General features: G+C 35.8%; 1 protein-coding gene across 1 annotated transcript in view; it reads left to right on the top strand.

Annotated features, from left to right (window-relative positions):
- LOC102853053 (serine/threonine-protein kinase DCLK2-like) overlaps positions 1-14787 on the top strand; it is a gene marked incomplete at its 3' end in the record, with an annotated part of 227857 nt that overhangs the window by 54807 nt on the left and 158263 nt on the right. The window contains exon 2 of the mRNA XM_006903305.1: positions 2127-2461. Coding sequence (XP_006903367.1) covers positions 2127-2461 — 335 coding nt within the window. The remainder of the gene's footprint in view (positions 1-2126; positions 2462-14787) is intronic.

Below are 14787 nucleotides of genomic sequence, written 5' to 3'. Positions count from 1 at the left end.
CTGTTCCCAGCTTTTGCATTCCAGCCGCCCATTATTATCAATGCATCTTGATTGCATGTTCAATCTATCTCTGCCTGTAAGAGTTGGTAGAAATCATCTATTTCTTCTTCTTTGGCTCTGGTTGTGGGTGCGTATATCTGGATGAGAAACCGTATGAATAACAGATGGAAACTTTATCCTATCCTGTTCCAGCCTCACAATCTCTATGTTCAAATATCTTGTGTCAATCCAACTTGTTTAGGATCTTCTCACTGATGTACTTTTGTCAGTCTCTAAATTTTCCATTAATCAGCACTTTAGATAGTTGAATGTAATTGCGATGATGAAAGTTCAACTTAATAGTAGTATTAATGAGTTTTCCCTTCACTGGTTTTTTTATCTAAAGAGAGAGAAAACACATTCCCCATGTTTAAGACTTATGATATTGTTACTTTAAAGGTATATTGAATATATGAAAAATAATGGAATTATTGTAGGTAGACTATCTTAAAGAAAATTTTACAGGGTACATGAAAAAGGTAAGACTCAATGAATTAGATGACTCAATTTCCTAAGAGAAAAACAATTCCATTTATAATTTTGAGCTTAAAAAATAAACATTTAATTGATAAACCAGCTTGCAAATAACATTGCTTTCATGTTGTAAGTGAAAATTAAGTGGAAGATTCGTGAGTAATGAATACATTTTAATTCTTAAGGTTCCTTCAGAGGAGACCTGGTAGTACAGTCCTTAAGTACTTGGCTGATAACCTAATAATTGGTGGTTTGAACTCGCCAGCCACCCCACAAAAGGCAGATGTCACAGGCTGCTTCCCTAGATATGGGTAACTCTGGACATCCTGTGGGAAGTTCTGCTTTGTCCTATAGAGTGACTATCAGTTACTCTGCAGTAAGGAGTTTCCTTTTGCCTTCTCAATATCTTTTTACCTTGAGTAGATATATAAAAATTTGTTAAGCCTTTCTAATTAAATTTGCTTCTTTAAGAAAAAAATGTCCCAAGTGTATTTTTAGAGCTGTTAAGACTCTTGTATTTCTGGTATATCACTAATTGAGTAAGTTTAATGGAATATAATTTAGAGAACTTTGTGATGATGTGATTATTCTTTGATTTAGAACAGAAATCTGTCAATGGAAGGAGAATGAAAGTGTATTTTATTTCTTTACGTGAATATATTTTATATACTTATTGATATTTTAAATTGTATTATGTTTATATGTTGTTGTTGTTGTAGTTGATTGCCATTCAGTTGAGCATGACTCAGCGATCCTATGAACAAAAGGCTTTTACACCCCTCTACAACTATCAACATTTATCAAAGTTCATAGAGTTTTCAGAAGCATGTTATTTAGGAAATGGATTTATTTATAAGTAGTTGAAATTATATTAGGCTTTTGGAACTAGGAAGTATTTTTGAAGTCACCTGGTTCAACTATTGCACTATATCAATGGTGATTCTTTAAGAACCAAAGAATGAAGTGACTTGTCCAAGGTGGCATTTAGTCAGATTAGAACTCTCTAGTTCTCTAGAAGTTTCACTCTGCTTTTTCTTACTAATGTTCTTCATGTTAGAATTCATATTATCATTTTAAAGCTTGCATGTTGTTATGTGCTGTTTAGTTGCCTGTGATTCATAGTGACCCTATGAAACCCAGTTTTGAACCCTGATTTATCTTGAGCCAATTTAATTGTTTCTGACACACCTACCCCTATTACCCCAGTTATTGAGTTGAGTTGATTGCCGGGGCCAGAGGAGATGATGGGGGGAGACGATGGAGGGAGATGGTGGGAAGATGGTTGGGGACACAGTACATGTGCCGAAGGGGTGGGCCCCCAGGACCTGCGTATTCTCATCAGCTTTCTTGAGTAAAAGACTTTTCTGTCAAATATTGCTCTAAAGCTGAGTACCTAAATTAAGACAGACAAGGGAGAAGGAAAAAAAATAGACCTTTGAAAACCCTATGTACAAAGCTTGTGTAGATGTTATTAAAAAGAATGGAGTAGGGTGGGGAGGGTGTCAGAGATAAAGGTCATAAAACCCTTTTCAGTGAACTTATTATAAATTTAAGAGTTTGCTTAGCCCAGTCTCCAGCATAACCACTCTAATAAAACTGATTTTACTTTTTAGGTGAGAGTTATGTGTGTGCATCCAACGAGCCATTTCGTAAAGTTGATTACACCAAAAATATTAATCCCAACTGGTCTGTGAATATCAAGGGTGGGACATCTCGATCCTTGGCTGCTGCCTCCACTGTGAAAAGCGAAGTGAAAGAAAGCAAAGATTTCATCAAACCCAAATTAGTGACTGTCATTAGAAGTGGAGTGAAGCCCAGAAAAGCTGTGCGGATCCTGCTAAATAAAAAGACTGCTCATTCTTTTGAACAAGTCTTAACAGACATCACCGAAGCCATTAAACTAGACTCAGGAGTAGTCAAGAGGCTCTGCACACTGGATGGAAAGCAGGTAAGCTGCACCTAGGTTTTGTTTTCAAATATTTTCAACTCTCCCTGTGTCATGATAGTTATATTTGACATATGCATTTATTTGTCTGCTGAAAATTATCCTAATAGTTCTACTCAAGGTTTGTGTCTGCATATGTGTGTATGTATAAGAGAGAGAATATATTATATTTGTCTTTATTTCTGGGGAAAGAAACCCTAACCTTTCTTTTTACCCAGGTATCTGAAAATCTCAAAAGCTTAGGGAGCTTTGGTGGCCTAATAGTAGGGAATGGCACCGCCACCCCAAAAGAGAATCGTTAGAATCCACTGGTGGCTTTCTGGTAGAAAGATGGATAATCTCCCTCCGTGACGTTAACAATGTTGGAAAATCTATTGGAAAGTCAGCTATGAATTGATTTAACTTGATGGCAACGAAGTTTTTAGGTTTTCTCAAAAACTAATGTAAGAATGCCTTAAAAATGGGAGGAGAGGAATTCCTTCATATACTTATTTTAATCTTTAGAAGAGAAAATGCCAACTTAAGAAAGGAAAATAGAAATTGTGGGGGCATCTTCCAGTACGTAGGATGTTCTCTGTTAAAGAGTAAGTGTATTTTTTGACAAGTAGAGATGCTATGGGCATGGGTAAATCACAGAGTCAAAAATTAAAGATATCCAATCTAAATATTTAGGGATTTTGGAGGGTCTAGTGGTGTGGAGCTACACTGCCAATCTAAAGGTAGGAAGATTGAGTCCACCAGCCACTTTAAGAGAGAAAGACAGTCTCCTCCCATGCAGGTTACAGGATCTGAAAACCTGCTGGAGGGTCAGCTAGGAGTTGATTTTGCCAATGAGAGCTAAAATTTTAGAAAATCATTCCTCTCTGTTCATGCTTAATATGGCAAATACATTTTAAAACACATTCATAAAAATGTTTGAATGAATTCCACAATAAAAATGGAGATAATCAGCATTTCTTAAAATTTCAAAATAAACTTACAAGACAAATTATGGTAACTGGATATCAGGGAATCTGATGGATAAAGGAAAAAAATGCATATTTCAAGAATGCAGGGTTGCAGAGTGGAGTATGCTTGGGGTGGGGGTGGAGGTGGGTTGGGGGGGTGTGACGGGGATTGTGTACCAATGAAGGAGTTTTTCTCTTGCTTTTCAAGGAGAGGAGCAAACGGGGGGGGGGTTTGTGCGGGGAGAAGGGGGAAACAATGAATGAATGGAATTCCAAAATCTATGTGAATGTTCATTGAAATTAATAGTAAAATAAAAAAGAATGCATGGAACAGCAGTTAATACAAATAATGGTATTCACCATAAAATAGCATTCTTTAAAAGAAACATACAGCTTTTGAAGTATATTTTTTCTGAGTTTAATGAGGTTAAATTGTTTATGTTATATTATTAATTAAAGTTTCTAGCATTATAGTTCCTTCCCTATAACATAGTTAGAGTTATTTTGAAGTGTTTGGTTCACACAGGATTAAAAATGTAACGTAGAACATTGAAGCAATATTTTCTGAAAAAACTAAGTCTAAAGAGTTTGTTTTTCCAAGACCAGATCTAATTAATTACTAGGGTATTTTCTGAAACATTAACAAAATTTTCAAAATAAATTCTAAAAATACTGGTAGAGCATAATGAAAAGTAAACCAAATACCTTACCTTTGAGTTGATTCCTATTCATAGTGGGGTTATAATGATCTTGATAGTGGATTTGAATTAATCATTGAAGGCATGGCTATCTGCTCAAAGATATGTAGACAGTAAGTTATTATTAACAACTGAATTGAAAAGATAAAGCATCACAAAACACCTTGAAATTTATTGTGAAAATAAGTGGGACCAGGGAGCTCTGGTGGCCTAGTGGCAAGAAGCTGCACTGCAATCCCAGAGGTGTGTAGTTCGAATCCTCTAGATACTCTGCTGGAGAAGGAGGGGCAATCTCCTCCTATATCAGTCAGATCCAATTTGACTGTACACACACACACACACATAATAATACGGTAAAATAATTTTAAAATTTTTTTAAAAAAATAAGCAGGACCACAGGAAAAATTTTATATGATAAATTAATCAAATAACTATCTTTGTGAGTACAGGGAAGACTGCAGACCTGTGACAAATACTTAAGATTAAAGATACAAGATTTAAGATACTTAATCAAAGGAAAAACAAGAATCAAAAGTTTACCAGATTAGAAAAAATGGCAAATAATCAATAAATACAGATGACTTCTTAAAGATTACTGTGCATAGTACAAACTCAGACTTTGGGATCTCAAATAAATGATGCTAAGAGAAAATATAAGTGAAATAAAGAAGCTGAACATCTAATTAAAATAGATGAAGCTGCACTTCAATCCCAAAGGAACATGGTTTCAAATCCAGCAGCTGCTCCACATGAGAAGGATGGGCAATCACTTCCTGAGCAGTTAACTGCCTCTGAAAAACCCACTGGAGGGTCAGCTGTGGGTCAGCTCTGACTTGACAGTTCGTAACAACAAGAGAAAAGATAAGTGACATAATGAAGCTGAATATCTGATTAAAATAGTGATTTTTGTTATTTTAACAGTTACATTAAAAAAAACCACTTCAGAAATAGTCCAGATGAGAAATAATTGATATAGAAGAAATATGTGCAAGAAATAAAAAATTATCAACATATTAAAGAATGGTGAATGGCTTACCTTTTAAGTTGTGAAATGACATCACTTCACACCACTGTACTCATAGGCAACATCAGGATTAAGAGAGAAAAAATAGGAATTGTTAACAATTTCATCATATTTGGATCCTTAGTACTAGCAGGCAGGACAGCAGGAACAGTATTGCATTAGGCAGGTCTGTTGTAAGGGACCTCCAAATTATTGAGGAGCACTGATATCAGTTTGAAGATTAAGGAGCACTGATTCAGGCCATGGTCTTTTCAGTCATTTCCTATGGATCTGAAAGCTGAGCAATGAATAAGGAATGCAGGAGAGTTGATGCCTCTGAGCTGTGATGTTGGAGATGAGTATTAACATCTCATGGACCACCAAAACGAAACACATACATTTTGGAGAAATTGTGGCCAGAATGCTCCTTGTAGACAAAGTATATGGTTTGTCTCATATACTTTGGGCATGCTGTTAGGAGAAAGTATTCCTTGGAAAAAAGCATCATGCTTGGAAAAGTGGAGAATAGGTGAAAGAGAGAAGACCCTTAACAAGGTGGATTAACACAGTGACTGCAGCAATGGGGTCAGGTACGTCACAGGATAGGACAGGGTTCAGATCTGTTGTTCATAGGATTGCTATGAGTTATATATACTCCATTCAGTGGCACCTAACAACATTAACAGAAGTGATCCAACAGAATGTGACTATTATCTAACAGTATCATTAGTATTACATGTTAACAAAATATTGCTGAAATTTAAAAAATGTCTAGAACAATACCTTGAAATAGAACTGCTAAAAGATCAAGGTGAGTTAGAAGAGAGACCATGCCACTAAGGATATTATTGTTGATGTCAGATGGATGTTGGCTGAAAGCAGAGCCTACCAGAAGAATGTCTGCTTGTGTATAATGTCCAGTCAAAAAGACATTTGACTTTATGGATCATGCCAGAGTTAACATTGAGAAGAAAGGGAATCCCAGGGCATCCAATCATACTCATATGAAACCTATACCTAAATCAAGAAAGAAATTGTTGTCTGAACAGAGCAAGAGAACAAATACTGCATGGTTTAAAATCAAAGAAGTTGTGCTTCAGGGCTGTATTCTTTCTCCATACCTATTCAATCTGTATGCTGAGCAAAATCATTCAAGAGGCTCGACTTTATGAAAGAAAAAGGTGGCGTCAGGATAAGGAGAGGACTCATCAACATTTTGCCTTGCTGAAAGTGAGAAGAACTTGAAATGCTTGCTGCAGAAGATCAAAGATGGCAGCCTTCAATATGGGTTATAGCTCACTACCAAGAAGAGTAAAAAATTAGCAAAAAAATTGAGACTGTTTCTCTAATCCAAACATAAAAAAAAATTCCAATCTAAATCAGAAAGCCAGTGCCTGGCTAAACAAAGAAGGTATTTCATAAGGTAAGGAAATGTAATAATATCCTGAGTGTTTAACATTCTTCTATACAGTTTTTCCTGATTTTTAGTTTAATGCTATTATAATAATTTAAGAGTTTTGGGTGGAGTTTATGGTGAAGGCCTAATAGTGTGATTTTAAAAGATGATTTAGAACTATTGACAAGCAAGTTTTTGAGATGACTAATGTGATCTCACATGACCAAGTATTAAGTAATCATCTTCATGTTAAGAAAATTAATTCCAGGTGTTTTTAAAAATAAAGATTATTTTTTAAAAAATGAAAAGAGAATACTTTTGTAGTTATGTTGAAATGGGAAATAATTTTAAAAGTATAAAAGCAATAGTAAAATCACAGAGGGAAGGTTCATAGGTTTGACAATGTAAAAATGTAAAAGTTTCTAGATGCCATAGACAAAGGTCCTATGCTTTTATATGGAATTTTAGTAATTTAATATGAAAGGTCTAGCCCTACAATAGGAAATGGAGGAAAGAGAGGATTCCAGAATTTCAAATGAGGGCCTTAATAAAAGTCAGTCCCACTTGGAAAAATAATGGAATAAGATAGTGTCATAACTATTCTTAATATTTAAGATTGGCAATATTTTTTACAAAAAATCTATTTTTGTGTATATGGTGAATGAACATTCTCAGATGAAGAGTAAATTTCAAAAACTTTGTAAAGCAGTTTGTTACTACACATCTAAGTATACACATGATCATACTACTTGAACTAGTAAATTTCCAAGGTTATTTTTTTTCTTAAGTTGAGATGCAAACATAATTATGCATACAAATTTTCTTCCCAGTGTAAGATCAAAAAGATAAACAGTTTACAATCCCTAAGGTGGAAAAACAGTTAAAAAGTGTTTCTAAGCTGTTAAATGACTTGTGTATTCCTGTACAGACATTCGGAAGCTGTGGTGCTGTGGTCCTTAGGGTGTTGCACTGCTAAGCACGCGGGCATGTCTCTGGTGGTTTGAATCCTCCAGGGCTCCTCTGGAGAAAGATGGGCAATTGCCTCCCTCTGTGGTTTTACAGCCTCTGAAAATCCCCTGGAAGATCTATCTGCCTTGCGTCAATCTAGACTCAGTTCAGGCTCAGTATCAGTGAGTTTGAGATATAGACATGAAAAATAAAGTTACAAAGGAAAATTTCAAGGCAGGGGGAAAATATTAATTGGAAAAAACAATAAACAAATTTCATGTAAAATATTTTCAATTTTGTGTTAAGAAATAGGGGAGAAAAATTTCCATTTTATGTGCTATCAAGTCAGAATTACCTCATCACTGACCCTCCTACACATTTTCCGAGGCTGTAAATCGTATGGAAGGAGGTTGCCCAGCTTTGTTTCTCAGGGTCACTGATTTGAACCTTGTGCTTTTTGATTGACAGCACAGTTCTCCTTATGCAGTAGGCCATCAGAACTCCATTTTTTAATTGTTCCATCAGAAATGAAGTACCCGTTGTTCTGACTTTTCAGTCTTCCTCATCTCCTTTCAAAAACCAAAACTTAAGCACTGAGAAAGAAAATACTGATATCAATCATATTTAATAAATGAAAGCACATTCTTGTAACTCCTCAAAATTTTATTATGTGGCTATATAGAATATTTAAAGTATTGTGTCACTTTTCATACTTTATGAAATTTGAACGTTGTTTTCCATATGAAAAGAAAAAGATTTTAAAATTTCAAATGTATGTCTTTGGGAAAATTACAGATTTTTTGTTTTTGTTTTAATTTTATACTGATTTATTTACAAAGTTTGAATACATTGTTTTTCACAAAAGATCCTTCCCATTTCCTTTACTCCCCCACCCATTGAATTGTGCAACCCTGTAATTAACACCCCACTGGACCCTATCCCACCCCCACACCCCACCCACCCTCACCTATCTGCTTCCACCACCCACCCCAGGACCCTCATGATGCTGAGTGAACTCAGTCCCACAGGACAGATACTGTATACAACCGCTATTGTAGATTGAGTATGAGAATCATTGATTTTTTTTATAGCCTCAATTTTGGATATAACATTTCCAGAGTACATGTTGCTTAAAAACTATACAGTTCTTCATGCTGACTCAACATGATATTATAGGTTTGCTTGCTAATATTTAGAACTCCAGGTGTGTTTTAAGTTGTGCATTGAAATAATAGAAGAAATTTGTTGTTTAAGATTAATGCAAGTATTTAAATCAGCAATGTTAATATTTATGTAATAAGATTTTTCTCCTGTGGGAAAATACCAACAAAATATCCCTGTCTGTATAATATATTTTTGAAACGTTTTCAGAAGAGGTCAGCTTTTTTTAGCTGAAGAAATCAATGAAAAATGAAGCAAGATCAGCTCAGGGCTATTTCTATGCAGAAATTGAGACTAAAATTTTACTTTTGATGGATACTTCCTTCTAAAATTGTATTTCATTTTAAATTAATCTGAGGACAAAGTCATAGATATTAAGACTAAATTTAAAACATTTTACATAAAATTTAGTCTTCAATATGGATTGAAGCTCAACATCAAGAAAATAAAGATTCTTACAATTGGGTCAATTGGCAGCACCAGGATAGATGGAGAAGAGGTTGAGGTTGTTAATAATTTCAGCGTGTTTGGTTAAAAAACAACCAAAAAACCCAAAAATCTAAAACCACTCTTGGCATCTGCAATCAGGGATTCAAAAGACTAATTGTATTGGGGAAAATATACTGTCCAGCATGTTGAGGAGTAATGATGTCTATGGTGAGCCTGATACAGACCCTAGTCTTCACAATTACTTGCTCTGCGTCAGAGAGCTGGGCAGTGACTGGGGGGGGGGGTGACAGAAGAATCTATGCCTTTGAGTTATAGTGCTAGAGAAGAGTATTGAGCATACACTGGACTGCCAAGAGAACAGATCGATATGTCCTGACGAGGGTGAAATCAGTCTGTTTCTTGGAGGCAAGGATTTTGAAGCCCCATGTCTCATACTTTGGGTGTGTTGCCAGCTGGAGCCAGTCCTTGGAGAAGGCCATCATGCTTGGAAGTGTGGAGAGATAGTGCAGGAGAGGAAGACCCTGGATATGGTAGATTAACCTAGTAACTGGGGTAACGGGGATAGATGTGTGATAGGTGTGTCAGAGACGGATTGGCTCAGGATAGGGCAGGGTGAAGAGCTATTGTGCCTAGGGTTGCTATGTGTTGCAGATGACTCAATGGCACATAACAACTTGCCACATTTAACATTTTCCTCCACCTTTTAGGCAATTCACCATACACTGTCATCGACTCCATTCTGATTGACCTGTCCTAAGAATTTAGAACCTTTAGATTAAGCATTGGGCTATTAACCAATGGTCAGCAGTCTGAACCCAGAACCTTCTCTGTAGGAGAAAGAGGAAGCGATCTCTTCCCACAAAGATTTGCAGCTTTGGAAGCCCTATGAACCAGTTGTATTCTGTCCTGAGGAGTCCCTGTGAGTCAGAACCTACGTTATGCAGTGAGTTTTTTAGTTTGATGATCTTTGACCCTTGGATAGTGCAAATACTTCAAGTGCTTGGCAACTAACAAAAATGGAAGATTCCATATTGCCTAAATCACCTTGAACAAAAGGCCTAATGATCTCTTTTAAAAAATCAGAACTCTAGGGAACACGTTCTACCCTGACAGGTGTGGTGCTTCTAAGTGTTGGAATCAACTTCGTGTTAACTGATTTTTGGTTCATTTACAAGTTTTTGTGATTGCAGACTCTATAGACTATCATGCGCCTGTAGCAGTTATTTACCTAAAACCATGTTCTATAAACTTTTCGTCCTTTAAAGTGAATGATCACATCTTCAAGTAACATATTGACTTCAATTATTAGCAAAGTCTGATTTGGCTAATAAAAACAATTCATGTCTTTTTATGTCTTATTAGAAAAGTGCAACAATGAATGAATGGAATTCCAAAATCTCTGTAAATGTTAAAATTAATTAAAAAAATAATTTCAAATGAATGGATACTTTAGAGTTTTATGCATTGTGTGACCTATGGGTTTTATTTTAGTGTAGCGAGCTAGAGTTATCAGGCAGGGATAATTTTGTTACTGGAGGACACTTGACATTAGAGGACAATAGGGTCATTTTTTTGTTGTTGTCACAGCTGGTGGTAGGCAATAATAACTGACATCTAGAATGAATATAGAGGGAAGAGACTAGAGGTGCTGCTAACTATCCTAATTTAGCACAAGGCAATCTGCTCCCACGTAATTCTTCATGATTATCCTACCTTCAATGTCCATAGTTCTGAGACTGAGAAATCCTGATGTAAAATAAATGCAATGATTTGAAATAAAATTATATTTGCTAGAATGTTAAATTTGTTATCACTTAAGTCACACGCTAAGCTTTACTTTATGACTTAAAATGGTTCTCATAGCCTGTCTGTCCATTTACTATCTGAGACAGGTATGTTCTGTCATCTTATAGACTTGATCGTCTTGAATGTGAGTCTGTTTTCATTATATGAAGCTGATATGTGATCAGATAATATATAGCCTTATGGAAGATTAAATCATAATATTCCAGAAGGTTTTACATATATTTAAAACTGAAAACGTGATTTAATTGCCTGTGTTTTTAGATATATGTGTATATACATTTTAACATATAAATATATGTATCTGCTAGCATAATATGAAAGGTTGATAGTTTGAATTCACCAACTACCTGGCAGGAGAAAAGCAGTTACTTCTTGTAAGTATTTACAACCTACAAAACCTGGTGGAAGGTCACTATGAGTCAGAATACATATCATTCAATCATATGTGTATACAAACATGCAATATATATCCTATTATGTATCTATATATGTGTGTGTATGTAAGAATGTGAGGGTATTTATGATTATAACAAAAAACAAACTCACTGCCATTGAGTCAATTCTGATTTATGGTGATTCTCTCCATCTGGTTTCTAAGGCTATAAATCTTTTTTTAAGAAGACTGTCCATCATTTTCTGTCAGAGCATCTGAATGAGAGGACTTAGATAGTTTAGTTAGCTGTACAACATACAACATGCATATGCTATGTTAGCAGAACATGTTTATATTGCATGTGCATGTTAAGTATGCATATTTCTCTGTACACACACACGTATATATTTAAGAATGTTGTTGTTAAATGCTATCAAGTAAGAACTGACTGACAGCTGACCCTCCAGAGGCTGTACATTGCACAGGAAGAGATTGCCTGTCTTTCTCCCATGGAATAGCTGGTTGATTCAAACCTTGTGCCTTTAGGTTGACAGTGCAGCTACTTACTTACTAGACCACCAGAACTCCTTTATTAAGTACATTATATATAAATATTTGGGAGGAGCTCTGTAGGCAGAGGGAGTTGTGCTGCTAACCTAAAAGCCATGCCTCCCGAATGACTTAAATGTTCCAGAGGCTCAGAGGGAGAGGAATGGGCAGCCTCTTCCTCTGCTATTTACAGCCTAAGAAACCCAATGGAGAATCAGCTTCAGGTCTGACTTGATGGTAATGGATTTGAGACTGGAGGCATTTAGTATATACATGTTGAAGTATACGTTTAAATGTGATGCTATAATATTCAATTCTTTAAAAATATGCAACCTTTGTTATTAAAAATAGAATAACTAGAAACAATTGCCCCAAATAGAAGACATCATTATTTGCCTCTTCAGCAATTTTCTTTTGAATTAAATGAATTTGAATTAAACTCTTCATTTAAATGTTTTCCTAAAAATAAAAATATTCTTTAACTTCTAAATTAGAGGGATTGCATGGGATAGCAGGGCTTACTTTTGAAATTTTTTTAATGCCAAAGAATGACTTTGTTATAATAAGTGGCAGCAGGGAGGAATTCTTTTAACAATTATTTCTTTTGTTAAAGGACTGAAAGGTCCAAATTTAGGTTTTGTCCACATGTGTAAAAAATTCTAGCTTTTTAGCTTTTCCAGAAATGGCATAGTTTTAACATAAAAGAAACATATTTTGTGAAGTTTTGGAACAAGTTAGCTCTTGTCATAGGCAGAGGCAAAACAGACTCAAATTGCTAGCAGTTGATCTTTGGGGTAAAACACTTCCAGACTTCAGGACTGTTGCCAGTCTGAGGGTGCCCATATTCAAAGGGTCCCCAGGCCTGCAGCAGCCTCCCACGTGGAGAACATGGCAGCTCACTCACCATCTTAAAGCTTATGAAATTTCTGCGCTCACACTTTCATTGATAGCATAACTTGAACAGTATTATTTTATACTTTATTCTTGCATTACATTTTCTTTTGTTTTTTTTGGTAATGACATATCTATTTCAAAAGAGTCAGTTCTCAAAAATGCTACATAAAAATAAAATTACTGATAAGTTGTTCATACACACACACACACACACACACACTTTATCTTAATGGAATTTTTGCTTGAAGTAAATAACTGAATTTGACCTGTACTCTTGAATCTATTCCTAGGGAAAGCATAGCCTCCTATAGAAAATAGCAAACCAGACAATCCTCTTCTGTCACACCACACGTTTACTCACAACTCAGGAGTCTAAGTAGCCCTGCCCTATCTCAAATAATATAATCTTAATTCCCAAGGAGGAATCAACTAAGTAACTAGTCGAGCTTTCATTATAGCAGAAAGCCCAAACATTTAAGAAAAAGAAGTTGGGGGGAAATGCTATTTTGGTCTTCAGCACCAGTTTAAGCAGATTTACCTTAGAAAAAATGTTTGGCTTCTATTTAGTGCACACGACTTTTCAAAGAACTCTCTGATGATATAGTTTATAGGGAGTTGAACTAATAACCCTAAGATGGTATATCTCTTGTTTGTGTTTGGAATCCACCAGTAGCTCGGCAGGAGAAAGATGGGCAATATCCTCTCATTGTGGTTATAGTCCATAAAACCCAGTGAAGGGTCAGCTATGAGTGAACTTGATGGCAGTCAATGAATGTCTTCTCAAAGAGCAATCTGAAAAGTGAGAAAGAAGGGAACTTTTAGTATGTTCTTATTGTGTTCAAGTTGTTGTTAGATGCTTTCTCCAACACTGTGGCTCAGAGGAATAGTCTTCTGTCATCTGTATTCAATGTCCAGCTTAAATGTATACCAAATGATTGGAAAGACCATGGCTAGAACAAGGCACACCTCAGTCGTTTAACTATATTCAAGTAGTTTTTATTTTTCTTGGAGAGGCTGAAACCAAGTTTATCCTTGGAGGCTAAAATTTGAAGCTCCATCTCACATACTTTGGACATGTGGCCAGGAGGACCAGCCTTTGGAGAAGGACGTGTTCATAAGGGTGGGGAGATAGCACAGGAAAGAAAGATCCCAGATGAGATCTATTGACACAGTAACTGGGGTAATAGGGTTAGGTATGTTGGGGTCAGTGAGACTGGCTCAAACCTGGGGATGCTAAGAGTCACAGGTGATTCAACTGCACATAATAACAAGTCCAATTTAAAGAATATTTTATCTCTTTTAATGGGAAACTGGTAAAATGTTGAAATTCTTTCAGAAATTGCTATGGTTACAGTTAGGTGAAGGTGAATAGATGTTTATGGTAAACAAGTTGAACTCACAATTAGTAAACAATTTAAAGTGTTAAAAACCTTTTGGCTTCCCTAACTTCTCCTTTGATGTGGCGCATCTGTAGTAATGCATAAAATATAAAGAACCTGATATTTGCTTTTTGAGACTAAAATTTTATACAGGATCAAAATTGATTCATGAAATAAACTTTCACTTTTACTATAAATATATTTTTCAGTGATTATAATAATACCACACATAAATGTAATTAAATATAGGATTTTGAAGCTCTGCCTCACTTTAGGGACATGGCTTTTAGGGACTGGTCCTTGGAGAAAGACATAATGCTGGGAAGGAAGGATAGACAGTGCAGGAAAGGGAAGCCACGGATGAGATGGATTGATACAGTGACTGGCTGGGGCAATGGGGTTTGGTGTGTCAGAATTAGTGAGACCAGCTCAGGACAGGGAAGAGTTCAAAGCTGCTGTACATAGGGTCATTATGCAACGCAGGTGACTCAACCAATAACATTCTGTGACTGACTTGGAAGCAGGAGTAACATCCACTTCCTAAACAATATGCCTCCAGAAACTCTATGAACTTTGAGAAATGTCGATAGTTGTAGAGGGGCTTCTGGCATTTTGTTCATAGGGTCTCTATGAGTTATGCTCAACTCAAAGGCAATCAACAACAACAACAACAGCAACATACATTTCTTGATAGTTACAGGAACATTATTATGTGCCACCAAATT

This window comes from Elephantulus edwardii, unplaced genomic scaffold (genome assembly GCF_000299155.1).
Source record: "Elephantulus edwardii isolate Elephantulus edwardi_28Jun2011 unplaced genomic scaffold, EleEdw1.0 scaffold00558, whole genome shotgun sequence".
In the NCBI taxonomy this organism is placed as follows: Eukaryota; Metazoa; Chordata; class Mammalia; order Macroscelidea; family Macroscelididae; genus Elephantulus; species Elephantulus edwardii.
The sequence above is the reverse complement of the archived record's forward strand: the minus strand, read 5'-3'. Positions and strand labels throughout refer to the sequence as shown.